General features: G+C 38.5%; 1 protein-coding gene across 2 annotated transcripts in view; it reads right to left on the minus strand.

The window, feature by feature from the left end:
- CAMK2A (calcium/calmodulin dependent protein kinase II alpha) overlaps positions 1-6282 on the minus strand; it is a 57909-nt gene extending 51627 nt beyond the window's left edge. For both annotated transcript variants that reach the window (XM_053461872.1, XM_053461871.1), the window contains exon 1: positions 6130-6282. In XM_053461872.1, the coding sequence (XP_053317847.1) occupies positions 6130-6191 (62 nt within the window). In that variant the 5' untranslated portion in view covers positions 6192-6282. The remainder of the gene's footprint in view (positions 1-6129) is intronic.
- Positions 6283-18384: the final 12102 nt, after the last annotated feature.

An 18384-nucleotide genomic window follows, 5' to 3' on the forward strand; every position in this document is an offset into this window, starting at 1 on the left:
AGTGCTTTAAGTAGATTACCATAGACAATACTAATGTAGGATGTAAGATAAAGATCTTTTGAGGCTACCAATGCCCTTACGAAAAATTACTGCAGTTTTTCTGAAGTAATACTGCAGTTTTTTGGACATGAAAAAACTGCAATACTGCACTTTTACTGCAGTATTACTGCACATTTACTGCACTTTTTTTATATTGCAAACCTACAGTTGTACTTCAATGTGCTGTAGCTTTATTGCATTTGTACTTCCGTACAAAAATAACTGCAGTACAACTGCAGTACAGTGAAGTACAAATGCAGTGAAACTGCAGTAAATGTGAAGTAATACTACAGTAAAAGTGCAGTATTGCAGTTTTTTCATGTCCAAAAAACTGCAGTATTACTTCAGAAAAACTGCAGTATTTTTTTGTAAGGGTGGTGCCACACAAAATCATAATGCAGCCCACCTATGTTGTCAATATAAGGTAAACATATAGTTGGCAAGGGTCCCAGACAGGAGGGGTCATTTTCTGTGGTGGGCTCATCTTTACACAACCAGCATACATATATCTGCTACCTCTGCTAAATCATCTGCAATAGTAACTCCCAAGTCTCTTTCCTCTGGTGCCACTGTCTATGAAGGACCATTAAGTCAGTTTACTAGCTGTGTATGTAGTTATGCCGAACTAACACAACTTTAATGTATTCCCATACTATACAAAGGATAGAATATTACCATGAGGAAAACTGCTGGCGCCTACCATACTTCACAGATACCAGATTTAGAGCACCGGACCCCTAAAGAATATTATTCTCTCAAAGTGTAAAATATGGAGTACGGCTTCTGGGAATAAAATGATGTAGCACGTGTCAAGCATTGAGCATACCTATACGAATACTTCTAGGGGTAAGAAAAATGCATTGAAGATTAATTAAAAAGCAACGTAAACTCTTAAATGTAATTTTAAGCGTAGTCAGTATGTTATACTGACACTTTAAGGGTACTGATTATATTTCCAGGGCCAGACTGGCACTTTTTAAGTCTAACCACTGCCTGATAATGTACGAGTGGCTAACAGCTTAATATGGGCAGCCGCATGCTACGTTTTTACACCGTCGGCCACTGGCCCACCTAGCGTTTGCCCAGTGTGCCAGATGGCCAGTGCGGGTCTGTCTGTTTCCCAAAGTCTGCAGTCATGCCTGCTCTCTCTGCCTCTAAACAAATAATATTTAGGATACACTATTTGACCGCTAATTATAAATGCTTATGTTTTGGAATGGGGTGTCCAACAAGCTCATACAGGTATGATGGTCAAGTGTCCACATTCTTTCGGTCATACAGTGTATGAATGATCTGATTCTTGGGGAAAAAAAGTGTTTTACAATTAAACATTTGAAACGTTACCTTGGTAACTATGAAAGGAATAAAAAGAACCCTCTTGAACACATTTACATATTTTTTAGCTTTCTACACCTCTGCAGAGAATTATCATTTTCTGTTGCGCCTTCCGAAAGGTTTTGCAATTTATGCCGTGTAATGTGATGGAAGAGTTATTATAAAGCGTAAATGGTCAGAATAATGTGTTCAGGGAGCAATATGAAAAGCTTAGTCCTAGTACCTTGTGAATTAGGTTCTAATGAGCTGTCTGACCCACCGTAGGGAGCCAAATCTAAATGCAAAAGGAGGTGGGGTGGTTGCCAGCATTTAGAACAGTCTCAATTTAGCAAAATGAACTACCTCAAGGGTCAGATTTTAAGGCTATTATCACCTGTATGCAGGTGTGTTAATCACTGATCAGTTGCTTGACTTAATCTATATGTTTTAAATAAGGAATCATTTTAAAATTAGGCACATTCAAGGACAGGGCTATCCCCAAAGTATGTTTATTAAATGGCAAGTATTCAAATATGCCACTGTTTTGGCACTTACAAATGCTTGTTATAATAGCTCATTATATAAATTTAAAGGAGGGAGGCAGTCTGTGTTAAACTTTCTTACGGAAGCGAGTGCATTCTGCACCAGTCAGCACTTTGCTCACTAAACACTGAATTGTATTGGGACATCTGACCGTTACACCAACAGGGATTTTTATGACAAGCTCCATTCCAGCTCATCCAAAAGGTGTTTGATGGCGTTGAGGTCAGGGCTCTGTGTGGGCCGGTCAAGTTGCTCCACAGCAAACCCATCCAACCATGTCTTTATGCACCTTGCTTTGTGCACTGGGACACAGTCATGATGGAATAGAAAAGGGCCTTCCCCTAAGTGTTCCCACAAAGTTGGAAGAATAGCATTGCCCAAAATATCTTGGACCGCTGAAGAGGAATTCCAAAACATTTTAGACAAGACATAAAGACATGGTTGGGTGTCCCAATACTTTTGTCCATATAGTGTATGTGAGTTGCAGAAATGTAAAAAGTAATCTCACCAGTGCTAGAATTTTCCTTTTTAGCAGAGGAAAAAACAAATCTGGCCCCAATGTTTAATCTTACTTTGGGCAAGCTTTACCAAGTTACGTCAAAGTTGATTTATGGAGCACCAGCTGATCCCATAAAGCCATTACCATATGGAAGAGCATAAATTGACCACTTTACACCACCACTTGTATCAAAATATAAGCCTCATTTGGCCTCAATTGGTGGGAACGAATACACCAGGTAATAATTGTTATAGTTATTTACAGCTGCTTTGTTGTAGAGAAGGGTAGGTTGGCTGAGGTTTTTTCTCATGTTCAACATATGGTTCTACCAAGTGTCTTTAAGGACTTTCTTTGTGTTTTGGGCCAGCTCAGTTCTCACAAGGTCTAGCTCAATGTCACCCAGCTCTATAATGTTCTGTGATATGTATAGGGGTGGGTTCAGATGACTTGGCTATAGCGTAAGCTCCAAGCCACGTTATTCTATCACGTGGAAAACGTTCCTGGAAGAGATAACCTGCTATGTTCTGACAATGCAGGCAATGCAACCCCCCCCCCAAAAAAAAACAGAGGTTGTAGAAAAGTGTATTGTTCTGGCCAGAGAGAGTGAGAACTCCAAAGAGACAGGACACTTGGAAGGTATGGATTCTGGCATAGTAGGAAACTATATTTATCAAGCTGACTTCTTCACACCTCCTGGCACCAAATTTTTTTTATGATCCACTAATTTGGAAGGTAATTTACTTTTTTTTTTATGTTAGAACTATAGGCATACAATACTCAAATCCAGTAATATAAGATTTCAGTATGTTTTATTGTTGGGTGGGAGAGGTGGAAGATACCAGCTCAGAACAAAAGAACATTTTAAAACTTCAAAATTTTTATTATTATTTATTGATCATCAATATAGTGCCATGCTGATGTAATGGGCATCTATGGAAGCAAAACAGATGGTCTCCTAATTATTTAGTGAATATATACCCACACAATTAAGAAATTGCCTGAATAGACATGATAGCATTTATGTTAAAATAGGAATACTATTAGGAATCGTGTAGCAACCAGTGTAAGTCTTCTCAGTGGGATAATTATATTGGTTGCTAAGGTTTTGATAACACTTTGGAACTTTTTTTTACAAACCCCCCAATATTCCATAGTTTAAAGTCAATGCTCAAATTAACCGATGTAAACTCAGCTTTATATAAAAGCACGGCAAACTGCAAATTGAGAATTGGCTTTTTCTTTAAAGTTAATGCATGTTTTACCGAGATGGCGCGCCGACTCTAATAATAATAATGATACAGAGAATATCACACATAACAGCCATTGAAAGCAATTTAAAAGAATACTGCTGTAAGGATGGAGCTCCGATAAGCCAGTAGCTTTTTAAATGCCACTAGACATTTCAATAGTAATAAAGCTGCAACTGACATTTTGGGTCCATAACACCGGCAGCATCTATATTAAATCCATCCACCCCCACAATGCATGGTCTATAGTCCATCTGAAGCACAATGTATTGTAGGACTGGTGCAAGGCTTATTTATGACCCTTCTGACATGGCTTTAACCGTGAGTTGCCCACATATCTGGCACTGAAGGTGTTATAAAAGCCATTGATGGATGTCGTCCACCTACACAAAACTATTTTCCCAAGAAAGGCTATTAATTTCGCCAGATGCAATATGTGCCTTATTTATGTCCCATGCTCTTGAGCTATAAATCTTAAAGGGCTAATCACATTGCAATGCCACAGATATCTAAGAATGAGATAAAATACAGTACTCTGATCCTATGGGCAGTTTTTTTCTATAAATTTAAGTAATTAACATTGGATCAACAACCAACTATGAAAATATCTCTAAGCTTGCACGCAACAACATATGGAATGTACTCCCAATGGCCGATGAAAAGCTGACTTCCGAAGCCACGCTCTTGAACCCTTGCAACTCAAAATATCAATTGTATACGCTGTGTAGACAAAGCATCATCTCAATTTTATTCTTATATAAAGTTACATATTTTTCCACTATTACTAGTGCAGTATGAAAGAGCTTTAAATAAGGAATGACATATTTTTAAAAATCTCTGATGAATTAAAATCCAGTTGCATTGATTGAGGGGGGGGGAAAGCTTTAACCTTTAGATGTTATTTTTCCCCTTTTTTTCTTAAACTGGTTAAGATAACAAAAACTGCAGATGATTTATGAAACAGGTATGCCACAGTAAAGTACCATTCAGATGCCCTGTAAAGCTCTGGGGGCAGCTGTAGAGAGCGGCTAGGGGTCTCCCATTAAAGCTCTTGGTGCTGGATTTCATCACACACACTGCAGTGGTGCTGGCGGTTGGGGGTGCATCCACTGCACTGGGAGGGGGTCTATCAAACACACTTTTTCTCTGTGTTCGCCTACCTCTTTTTTTGAAATGTGCATTAACCTTTTCAGAGCCAGACAGTGGCATATGCAATAGATTGTACACCACGCAAATTTTTTCCAACTGCATTTGTTGCACAATTGTAATGTAATACAAAAAATATACAGAATCATACCATATAGCATTATATATATATATATTTATTTATATATATATATATATATATATATATATATATATATTATAGGACCTCAACAACCATAATAGAAAGCACATTATGGGTAAATTATCAAATAACACAGTGCTTTTAAATTAAATTATGTACCATTATCATGTTCCTTTTATCCTCATTTATTTTTTTCTCTCCCACAGACTTAAATGATTTCCACACCCCTTATTGATACACATTGCTAAGCGTATGCACTACACTTAACACTGCAGTTCACACGTTGCCTACAATGTGAGCTTTCTTGATTTGGAGAAATGATGCTGCTCTATTACATATGCCGCCAGAAATATATGTCCATTCTCAGCGCTGTATATTTTATTTGGGAAAACGTAATCACTGTGCCTTAAAAACCAACACTAATGTCTTGGCTGGCTGCCAGCTGGAAGAGTTATTGTGTCCTTGATTCTTGTAAAGTGAGCTAGTTCCCAGTATACCATACCATATGTCACTAACAATTTGCTAAGACGAATCTTGAAAAGTTGACTCTAGCTGCTATTAGCAGATACAATTCACTGAGGGTAATGGATTGCCTTAGAGTGTCTAAGAAGACCTGCAATGCATTCCTCCAGCAACAATAGGTTTGGATCAAAAGAGAGTTCACCCCCTTTTAACAAAGCACAGCCAACAGAGCATGTTATTGAGACTGAGAAACATGTTTTTAAAACCCCAAACTACTGATCGTTCTTTTCTTCTAAAGAAGATTCCAATTTACAATAGAAAAGGATGCAGCAATGACAAGGGGATGCTGTAGAGCAGTAACTCATGGAACCATCAAGCATTCCTCAAGTCTAGAAAGAAGGGGGCTCCAGAAATGTTTTAGTGGATTGAAACCCAATTTAAACCCTAGAAATTTCATACAATGCAAATGTTCTTTGAAAAGCATTCCTTAAAACAACTAAAATCGTGTAGTTCCATGTACATGATAAATAAATGGCAAAGTCAATGTTGGCAACTGATCTATTAAAGAATCAGAAAAATAATTTGGTTTTGCTAAGTGTTACCAAAATGTCCCATTCCTCTATATTGGCTTGGGAACCACCAGCCCCAAATGCCTTTTCAGTGCTCACCTCCTTGTAAACCCTGTAACATAACCCCAGCAACTTTTAATCCATTCTCGCAAGCCATGTTCAACTTACTTTCCTAGTTCTTCGAAGAGTTGGTATTCCTCACTGAAGCGAGTGCAGGTGATCGTAGCCATGCCTGGAATGACCCTCAATGTCTTGCAGTCGGAGAGAGATGTCACAAGGCAACAGATGAAGTGGGTGCTTGGACTGGACGACTCTCTTTGTCCTGTTTAGCAACAGTGCTCCCTCCTTTCTAAATACTAACAAATTAACGATCACCCCTTTAAATCCCTCTAAGCATTTCTGATTTTGTCTCCTTCAATCTACCTTTTCTTTTTCCAGTTTTCTTGGAATCTGTATTCTACTGTTCTTCCACTGTATTTATTTCACTCTCTGCACTAAATGCCTTCTTAAATATATATATTTATATTAATATATGTATCTGTCCTTTAAAATGTTCTGTTATCTCCGTTCTTCTGTCGTCTTTTCAGTCCCTCTTATCTGCCTCTATTTTGCTTCCTCTCTGACTCTCTGTATCCCTCTCTCTCTCCTCTATTTTGCTTTTTTCTTGTTCTGATGGTGCTCTGTGTTATCTTGAAGGTGAGGAAGGCAAGGTCTCTGACTGACAAGCCTGCGGATAAGCGTGAAGCCAGTCTGTCCTCCGAAACCTTACCAGCCGTCGTCAGCATCCAGATCTCCCAGGCAACCACCCTCTGAAACGCCCTAACTCTGTTGCCAGGACAACTACTTCCCAAACATCTGCCCTCCACACTGCTTTTCACTTTAAAGAAAATCTTAAATATAGGGGGTCCTCCATACAATAGGAAAAATGAATTACTGTAAAACTATATATCACAGATCTAACCGGATTATATATTGATGTGCAGCATGATAGATCGCTATGGCAACGACAGCTAGATCATTGGTCCCTAGAAAGACAAGATGTTGTTACCATGGTGACTGGAACTGATACCCTACAATTGACATGTATAAATTGTTTCCTAGGAACATTCTTAAAGCAGTGTAAATTTTTCACAAGGCTCAATTTTATGCCCCAGAACAGCAGATAATTAAATCTTATTGTAGTCTTTAAACACACTTCAGTGATGTCCAATATTAATACCAATACATTTAAACCCGTGACTACTTAGATCTTAGAAAAAACACCCTGTAAAGAAAAATAACCACTATTCTAAACATGAAAATAGAGAAATATTATGATTTAGTACTTTAGAAGCATGTAAGTTCACAAGCAACGAAAAAATTTAAATACAGGAAAAAAAAATCCTTTTTTAGCTTTGAAATTCCAATGTAAAGAGTTAATTTAATTTCGTGGTGCACATCGCATCTGCCCCCTCTTTTCATAAGACACGCTAAGATTCAGGGCATCATTTGTTCAAGGCACAATGTGAGACTTGTGCTTATTTTGTTTTTTGAAAAAAAAAAAACACTTAGCATCAACATCTTTTTTTAATTTCCTATGGATTCATGTTTTCATATTAAGATACTAAATCGGTGCAAATGGTAAATAAGCACAGATACTTTTTGCAATTATTTCTTTTGCCCATTTTTTTGTACTTTACATGAACTTGTATGACATAAAAAATAATTATTTTGCACAACAATGTGTTGCATTCAATGTGTTAATTCAATATATATTATCTGCACAACGGAAAGAAGTTAGCAGATTAGAAGGAACATCAGTATAAATGAATAAAAATCTGCAAAAGTTAGAACTTGCATTTTCAGCATCATTTACAGAGGTTGCTAATTTCCAACAGCCCCTATTCTGCATGTATCACCCTCAAACAAGTTTATTCCAGCAGTGGCCCAAATCTATTTTTTTCTTTTTCTATTGGAGGCCTCCCAGGGATGGAGGCCTCCACACTCTGGATACTTCTGAGGTATACCCCAAAAAACATAAGGAAATACAACAGTACAATCATATTAATAAGTTCAGTTATAACAAGGATCTCAGGTCAGCATACATCATGAAAGTGGGCCAGCAGAACCATCTTGTTTCATGTTGGACCCAGTTGCCCCAAGAGTTGAGTACTAAACCTTCCAGATTGTCAATTAAATCAACAGCATGGTGGAGTGGAATTGTAGCCGGTGAATCTCCCGGTGAGGAGTCACCCACTTATTATTATGAAAACTTGATTCCCCACTTGTCGCCTGGAACCTCCAGCAATGACCCAAGGAGTTCTATACCGCCTCATAAGGAGTTTATACAAGGTCTCCTCGATCCTACTAGAAACTGAGTTTCGGGATCTTGTGCCTGCAAGTTGTCCCCAAAGCCGTAGTTAATAAGGGAGTGAGCCAGAGAAGCTGATTATGGTATGGATACACAAGAGAAGATGAGGTTGGAGGCCTTTTAATGTACACAGCTCCTCAAACAGCATGAGTTTCTGTGCAAGAACTTATTATAGGTAATGTTTGCAGCTTTTTTTATAAGGTAAATGTATTTCTCTTGCAACACGTCAACATAAGTAGTGGGAAGATACTCCAAGCCCTACTTTCCTGCACATGAATACATATAGTTTCATATCATTCACCAGCCTCTGGGTAGTCTTCATACAGAAGGACATGAGAATTCTATGGTATTTTAGAGATGATAGTCTGTTACCATAGTAACAAGGGGTTTTAACAGCACTATGCCACAGAGTGATTTAAGATTATAAAACCTTGACGCTCTTCCACTACCTGGAGACTTTATGACTCTGGGTACCCAGAGCCCCCCTTCCGGGATGCGGGCAGGTCGGTGGGCGGACATGCCGTTTTTTAAGGGGGAAATTAGGGGAGTAGGGCATGTCAGAAAGCCTGACCCTGAGTCTCTGGACAAAACTCAGAGAGTTCCCAGATATGCTTATATGGTAGTGCTGATTAAAGATAACCATACTTCCACAAAGCTAACAAAATTCAGAAATTATGAAAACTGATGGAAAAAGTAAAATGTTCTCCTTATGCCTTTGAATGGACCGATTAATTATTAAATCATGAGATTTGTAATTTTGACCACTCACGTGGATAGACTTATATTTGTTATCTAAAATAAGCCCATTATCCTTAGACCTTTTTTGACCCAGTAGACAAATTAGATAACATTATCTACCAACATATCAACACCAAATAATTTTCATTAAAAAATATGGAAATGTGGACTGTGTGGTCACTTACAGTAGCACGAGTAATGCCTTCCTGTATGCCCAGTATGATCTATCACAATCTGTTTCTGGGAGACATTTAATGAAACATACACTTTCAGCAGGATCATTTGAGGACCTGACATCACAATGTTTTATACAAATAACTATGCATACCATTGTAATTCTTGTGAAAGTGGACCAACAATTTACACCCACTGACGTAACACGTTGCACGCATCATTGCGATGCTCAAGAGGTATACATAGCTGTTAGCTCAGATGCAGCATCAAGAACCAAATTCTATTGTTCTGACATGTTTAATTTTTATAATCTAGAGATACTTTACTGGTTAACAAGCCAAATCAATGCCCCGTATTGCATATTCCCATATTTTATCATATATTAGCACCATATTTTATCTACCTCCATCGGCATAAGGATAACAGATGCTCAATTGATATATGTTCCCTTATCGGCATAGTCACACTATGAAATAGAAGAAGCTCACAAAAAAGGAGATCGCACTATGCTCTGACACAGATACATATAAAATATATACAATCTCACATAGAGTGATCAGTGTGACCTTATTGAGCCAAAATGCAGTATAATAGAAGTGGTAACAGGGGCTAAACACCAAGGTTAAAATACTTTACATTGTGTAACTATGCAGATAGGAACAACTACATAAATTGATAACGACAAACCGTGGCCTAGGTCTAGTGCAGCCCCGCTGTTAAATGGAACGGTTACACATTTTATTCAAGGGTAGAGTGTGTGTGGTCTATGGGTTGCGGCTTCAGCCGAAACATGTCAATGAAGCCCTACTTTTACACATGCATGAAAAAAGGTCAGACACTTAGCTGTCATTTCGCTTACATGTGCGCAGTTCCAGTGCCGATCACCAGTGCACGCCAGTTGTTCTTACCTTGTGGCTGTGGGTGAACCTGTAGGAACCACCATCGGCATGTAGTTCAGAGTATGGCGTGTGTGCACCATACTCAGCAATGCAATGCTTGTCCTATATTTTAAAAGGAGAACACATGGCCAGTTTTAATTGCTGGGTGTGCATTGTGTTCTTAGTTCTGCACCGGTTTCCAGTTCCTTGCCTTGGCCATGAGTTTGTCTTACCATTTCCCTTTGGATCCTGAACGTGTAGCCCACCTCTGCCCATTTTCCCTGTGTTCCATAGTGTTTCTCTGTGCTTTGTTAATGAACATGTTTATGTAATCAAATGAAATAAACTTTGCTATATGCAAGAAACACAGTTTTAATGAAACAAGTCATTATATGTTTATGAGCTTGTTGCATGGAATGAAGCTGAAGGTAGTCACATCGATCATTGCATATCTGAGTTGTGAAGTCATTTGTTCCACTCATAAAACAAATTTCAGCAAATTATTGAGTCTAGCAGTAAGTGTTGTGACCCAAGCTAACAGGTTTATTCACTAAAACAAGTTTACAGGAAAGTTAGTTTCATCTTACTTCTTCATGAAACATTATAAAGAACATGGCAGGAAGAGCTGAGTTGGCCATATGTAATGTACTGTAGAACATCTACAGCAAACAACGTAATGGCCCTGTCAATTGGACTATTCCATGCATTACTACCGTTATAAAATCACCTTCAAGATTTTTCAGCGAAATTTAGCTTATTTTATTCATAGGGCATTTTTCAAATATTTTATTTTAGATTTCCACAGCATACATAAATCTAAGCCTCTGTAACATATGGAAACATGGTCTAACATTGACCTTGTCTTCAACATGTATAGAAGAAGGGAACCTTAATCCCAGTGGAAATTCCCATTCCAAGGAAGAATACCCCTTTAGTTTTTACATTTAACTCTAGCACCTGGCAACCAAGTACATGGATTAGGACATAAGGGTTGAGCGTTAAGACCCCAAGTTAATTAAAAAAATCAAGCCTAGCTTGAAACCTGAACCTCCAGACCAACATCTCATTTGATGTTTGCTTATATTCAGGGACAGTCTGACCTGGTGGGCAATTGCCACCCGGGCCAGTCCAAACTTCTTTAAACTTCTTCTTTGCTTTACCTGCTTATGATGGATTCTTTTTGCATACAGTATATACATAAAATGCATTTTTTCCATACTAAGATGATCTTTTGCATTCAGATGTTGTTGACAAATGTTTTAATGAAATCATTGAAAACCTCATATGCTACTACTGATCATGTGGGATTAATATGCAATATATAATAACATCTGCTGGCATTGCATATCTTTAAATTATATAGACCGTTATATTACAGCTTAATTATTTACACAAATGTGGGCTTTGTATTCTAACCATAATGTTTCCTCATACGATTCTGCTCTACACGTTCATAATCGCTGACAGCAGTTCACGGTTTAATGAGGGGAGTTTTAATGTAACTTGTTTTTTTCATATATAATAAAGTAATCCGCGTTTTACACACTGAGAATGTGTAGGAGTGGGAATCTATTATATCTGCCACACTGCGCAAGTTTTGCTATTGAAATTGCAAATGTATATGCCTTGAGACTCCAGTACACAATCCCAGTGGAAACGTCATGCATGTATTGGACAACACATAGAGGTTGCATTGTTCACTACTAAGGAATTTTGCTACAAAAAAGCACAAGAGCTCTAAAGAACTTTCCATTATATGCAGCTGACATTTATTTTTGAAAAAATTGTATTTTGTAGCAAACCAAGCATGGTGGTAAGCATAGTCACTATATGTAGTGTTCATTTAAGCGTGTACATTGGACTGCCTATGCTAATAATGCAGCACATTCTTTCATTCAAATTGCTTTGAAACCTCTTACAATGATGTTGGTGTCACCAAGGAATTTTCAAGAGTTGAGACTCTTTAGTCCTAATGAAAGCTATTACGTTAGATGACAAGAATGTTAGGAATAGTTGCCCATACTGTAGTGAAGATAACTGTGATGTCTCTGTCAGTAGGGCAGGGTCCCCCTATGACAGGTGCACAATGTACACTGCAACTAGGTGCTCACTTAGGAAGGGATCAGGCCAGGGAGATCATAAGATCTCAATTCACTGTCCCACTTAAATTCAGGAGTCTGTGAGGCCACAGCAGGTCCTCCATGGCTGATCAGAAACCGTGTGAGATCTACTGTGGTTTCTAAACTTGTAAAAAGGTAGGCAAATTGGGGGCATATGAAAGTTTCTAGTGGGGACAAAACAGGGGCGGATTGGGACATTGAAGGGGCTGGGATAACATGTCAGTGGCTGGGAGGACATGGCAGGATTGATGAGCATAATGCAGGCCCCGAGGGGACCTGGCAGGGCTGGTGGAGGCAATACATGCTGTAATAGGGGCATGGCAGGGGCTGGGGGACAAGGCATGGGCTGGGGGACAAGGCAGGGGCTGGTGGGGGCATGGCAGGGGCTGGTGGAGGCAATACATTCTCTAATAGGGGCATGGCAGGGGCTGGGGGACAAGGCAGGGGCTGGTGGGGGCATGGCAGGGGCTGGTGGGGACATGGCAGGGGCTGGTGGGGACATGGCAGGGGCTGGTGGGGACATGGCAGGGGCTGGTGGAGATAATACAGAACATGGTAGGGTGTGTTATGGTAGAGAGTGCTAACATAAAGTGTGAGTGCGTGGGTGTTAGCATATGGTGTAAGTATATGATGTTAATGTATGTTGTGGGGATGTTTGCATGTTAGTATGTTTCAGACTGTGTGTAAGTGTAAGTGTGCGACTTGCTGGGGGGGGAGGGGGCACCAAAGAAATCCTGCTAGGCTCACATCTGGATACATATTGTGTAATGCTTAGAATCTAACCATTAATAGTGAGACCGCAAGGTTGGTGTACGAACCCCAAAACGTAAGGTCAAATCTCTAGCGGTATTGTTTTAAAAACAATGGTTCCTTGGCTGCAATTTTTGATGCTAGAGATCATTATTAAAGGAGGCATTAGGAAAGGGATATTATTACCTCCTGATGTGTTTAGAAACTGATATGAAGTGGGACAGAGGTGAGATGCCAAGTTTATGTCTCCCAGTAACTAAGGTGTTGAAACATGGGGTGTGTTAAGTAACAATGCATAAGAGATATAGTATTTTTTAACAATTTGAAAGCCAACAGCAAGTTATAAGTAGTCAACAGATATGCAAACAATGCTCACAGACCCAAGTCTGTGATTTAAGGTTGAGAGTATAATGTTAAAACACTTTGTCAGAATCAGATATGTTTTTTAACCATGTTAACAATATTAGTAGCCTAGAGGCGATATGCAACAATGGCTTATAGCAAGTACTTGACTGTATTTAAAAATAAATACTTTCGAAAGGATATTTAAATGTATATGGGCTACTAATGTTTTTTTAGGTATTAGTATCATGTTTAGATAAGGATTCTTGTCCTAGGATTTTCTGGTGCAGTCCATATTTTAATAATAGGTCAGCTCATCCACCTCACCAAACATTCCGAGTTTACTGTGATTGACGTCTTGATCTAGGTCTCATATCCTTTCCATCGTACACCCACCCGGTCAGACGTCCACTGCTCTAAGGCACAAACGAAGATGTACATAACATCTGATTATGGCTAACCTAAAAATTATGATGTATTCCGTTCAACAACAGAATATAATTAAATAATAAGAAGGAGAATAAGGACTATGTTTATAAATAACTAAACAGGACACCCCATACTACACACTGCGTTCATGTTCATCCCTTCATGTAATTAGACCTGCTGGGAATTGATCACACACGCACATGATATGACACACTTACCAATATAAATTATTATGACCTAATTCTCACATATATAAATCATACTTACCCTTCATAAAGTGCATTTCTTCACCAATCCTACAGAATTTATTCAAGTTGTAACTTGGATAAATGGCTTGTAGTATAAGGAATCGATAGCCTGCCCCACAGCATAAATCAAATGTATTGATATAGTGACTGAAAGAAACACGTTCAGTGCAAGCAATTATCACGACAACCACAAAAAACTATTTTACCCTTAGCTTGTTGAAAATGGTGGAGGACATTCAAACTAGAGTTAGTCATTGTGTAGAAGCTAAGGCTTTTGTCATATAGACACACATGGCTCATAGCACAGGTCTATCCACTAAGAAAAGATCATGGGGCATGAAGATGGCCAACACTATTGGAGCGATTATCATGACAACAAACAGTGATGCTTAATGGTCCTAACGGCCACGAGACCCATCCATGAATATACTGGAGAGTAAACTCCTTCCAGTCCCCCTCATTTGGTGTCCTTGGTGTTTCGTGATCAGAGCTGGTAATCACCATTGAATGTGACGTTGGCATTACTTTCCTGTGTTTTACATTTTAAAGACAATGGTCTGAGTGATATGACTTTATATCCAGTGCAGTAAATAGCAGCACATGGGATTACGATTAATGAAGTGATCTATGTCACTGTGTTGCTAGTAACCAAAATTCCTCATACTAGTGCAGCCAACTTGCATCTTCACCAGATGTTTCATTTTTAATTGGGCCTTCTTTATCTGTACATATTTGTATCGTTCCATTATTCCATTTGCATGCATGTTCATATCAAACTGTGGATTTTCATTTCCCTTATGCAAACACTCTATAATTTTAATGACAGCCATTTTCAACAATTACTGTACACATTGATAGTGCAAGTGCAATGCATTAAACATCTTTCTGATGTTCGTATAGTTGAATCACCACTTGGTTGATGAACGCAGATAAATGAACCAAACAAACAGAAATGAATATAGTGCACCTATATGGATAATTAAGCAGATGCGTTCATGTTGTAAAGCTAATTAGGAAAGCATCCTCTAAGATTAAGCTACATACAATTACATTGGCAGATTACATTGGTAGGATGGGGGTTGTGTATGTGATAAAATGTAAAGGTATTCAATGTATAGGTGCATTCAAAGGCATATTATACATTATAAAGATTAAGGAAAATGTGAACAAATATGAAAGGGTAAACTGTACTAGCATTAAACTCATTTATGTGCTAAAAGATTTCACCCCAGTACATAATAAATTAATAAACAATACATACTTTTAGATAGATATTCATACCCAAAAACATGTCGCCTTTTCACAAGCACCTTCCTTTACCAGATGTAGAGCCACTTGACTCCATCCAGTCCATTTCATGGGTTGTTTGGCACTCTAGACTGCTAAAAAGACATTGGCACACTCCTAATGTCACAAGCGCAATGCACCTGGCAGCAGCTGAGTGGAACAAAAAAAGGGCATTTCTTCCCTTAAAATTACCTCTAAGCAGATATATCACTTTTGATTTAGCCTTTTTACAGTTCAGTGTACATAATCCCATGTAATGTTGTTTAAAGATTAAAAGTAGCAACAGAAAAAACGAATTATGCATTAGACATAATACATTTTGTTTTGCTTGCTCAGTTCGGATAAAAATCGTGGGGCATTTTTGATTCGGTGCCCTTATTCACTCACTCATTCATACTGTCACTGACTCTCTCACACTCTCATTCTGGTTCACTCTCTTACACTTTCTAAAAGATTCCGCATCTTCTTGTGTTTTTTTATCTTCTTTCCTTTATCTTCACTCTTCACGGATATAACCTTTTGCTTTTGCTGACGTCCTCTCCCTTGATAAGAGAGAAGATGGAGAACAAAAAGATGGTCAGCAGAAGCAGAAGTGGTTGGTCAAGAAGGTAGGGAACCAGAATGGGAGTGTTAGAGAGTGTGAGGGAAAGGGCCTACGAATTTAGTACGAAAATTTAGAGCGTTTGGCTTTGTTTACATCTGCTTCGTGAGGGGTCTGGCTTTGTACGAATAACCTAAATATGCGCCATACAGGCTGTGCTGAGCTGACACTACCTGTGCAGGGATCTGGTGTCATATCCTGGCACTCTGTAACATAGAATACAGCCAAGCTGCGGGCTAGTTCTGGCTAGTTCTGGCTAGAAGAAACCCCTCAAACATTAACAAACAATCATGTTTGAAGTGCTGCGTAAATTGTTGGCTCTATATAAAGAAAAGATAATAATAATATTTCCCAAACAACACAATGTTTATTTAAGTATTCTCCTGCTCGTTTTGTAGTGAACTTGCCATGCTGACTACTGACTACACCAGCCAGTTACCTGCTGTGGCTTTTCCCAAAGAAAAAAAATCTGCATTCATACTTACTGCTAAATGCTAGGTTGGGCCTGTAGTCAATGAAGAGGTTAAAAGAAAGATTGAAGGGAAAAAGAGGAGGAATTATGAAACAAGAAAAAGCATGAAGGTGGTATAAGAAAGACAGAGAAATGAAAAGGAGGGGGAGAGATATAGAGACAAGGTGGGGGAGGAGAGAGAAGGAGGACTGAACATTAACATTAAGTGCTTTTTATCTAATTGCACCATTTCCACTGTCAAAAAAACACTTTTTTTTTTTACTGAATTCTTTCTGAGCCGCCAACATTGCAGCTAAAGCAAGACAAAGAGAAATAAAACATTGTCCTTGAAAAGCGATACAACCATTAAGAATGTAATACTCATCCACAGAGTAAGCACACACGTAATCTTAACAAGAATTGGGGAGAAAATTGTTTTTTCTCCATCCAAAGCTATAGTGTGCAAAGCATTGAATGCCCCAATAACAACTGGAATTTTTTAAATTCCGCTATATTTTTCCTACAAATGATTTAAAGGTTATTTGATAGCAAAGGACATTTGGAGTAATTAAATGGGTGTTTTGTATGCATGCTTTATTATTAAACACTTGTTCAATCATTATGTGATGTGAAGGCATCAACTGAGCTCGAAACCTCTTGGATGGCGTGGGGATTATTGTTATGTGACAGGGTCATTTCTTAATCCCAAATACTATATTTACAAGTACTTTTAAGAAGGTAGTAAAGCCGAACGTCTTTGTGTAGGTTTCTGAAATAGTTCTGAATGCAGCAAATTCTAGAACGTTCTCAATGTGTCCCCAGTGTAAAAATGGGGAGACAACAGTTTGGCCCCTCAACAGTTTGGTTGAGAACCATTGTTTCTGATGTGAAGTTATCCCTAAACAAAGTTCCCTCTGTGTTTCAAAACACCCTGACATAAAATGTTATACTATATTCAGACAGTGGTGCACCACATGATATTCATAGCTGTGGAAAGAGTCACAGCCAGTTTCTTAACCGGTCATAATCAAACATTGTCCTCTCTACTAGCCCCAATATTAGCACTCCATTCCATTTAAAATAATTTACACGTACTTGAGATACATTTGTAAATCCCAACCACATATTAGCAATGCAGCACGTAGCAGGCATGCATCGAAAGCCAGCAACAAGCTTGTGTAATATCTTATTTGCCATTAAATTATGTTTCTATGCTGTTGGATGCATTCGTAACATCCAATCTCTAGTGTATCTCTGGTAGCATGGAAAGACATGGATGCCATCATGCTAAGTTCTCTTTAAAAGGGAACTGACTCATCAACCTGGTATGACCCTGGCGAAAATCAGCATCATTAGAAATATTGTATGCTTAAGAGCATATCTGTATACACAACAGTCATATCACTTCTTTCCTTCTCAACATCTACTTTGAGAAAACAGTATTCCCCTAGTTGGCTAATTTGTGGGACATAAGTGAGCTTTGCTAAATTTAGCTACACTTTAGTTCTACCATTGTTGCTTTCACATTTTTCTACCTGATTTATAGCCTGTATAGTTAAAGCCTTACATTTCGTTTGAGTGTGGGGTTGATCTATTACATTTATGGAGGCGTAGGGTAGTGTCGGGTTATAAATTGTGCTTTCCCCTAACAAGATAATTTCTAAGCACTGCTGGAGAACTCCATGTTGCGTGCCGTTGATATACAATGGTTGCTGGTTATGACATGGTCTCACTGGAGATCCCTTAGTGAAATATGTAAATATCTACATCTGCTATTTGTTTTTGTCTGGGGAGCTATTAATAAGATGAATGAGGGAGGGGCTTGACAATGTGTATATGTTAATTAGATGTTTTGAAGTACATATCTATCAATCATTCCGCTTCAACCATAGTATCAACAACTCCCAAGAGCTGGAAAGAGCAAAATGTCTCTGTCTGGCATGGCTTTTAAGTTGAGTTAACATTAGCAAATTCTTAAAATGTTATTAGGTTTGTGCTGATCATGGGCTTCAGCAGGATTTTTTCAAGGTGGGGGGCCAAATATCATCCCCACCT

Source organism: Spea bombifrons, chromosome 4 (assembly GCF_027358695.1).
Source record: "Spea bombifrons isolate aSpeBom1 chromosome 4, aSpeBom1.2.pri, whole genome shotgun sequence".
NCBI classification, from domain to species: Eukaryota; Metazoa; Chordata; class Amphibia; order Anura; family Pelobatidae; genus Spea; species Spea bombifrons.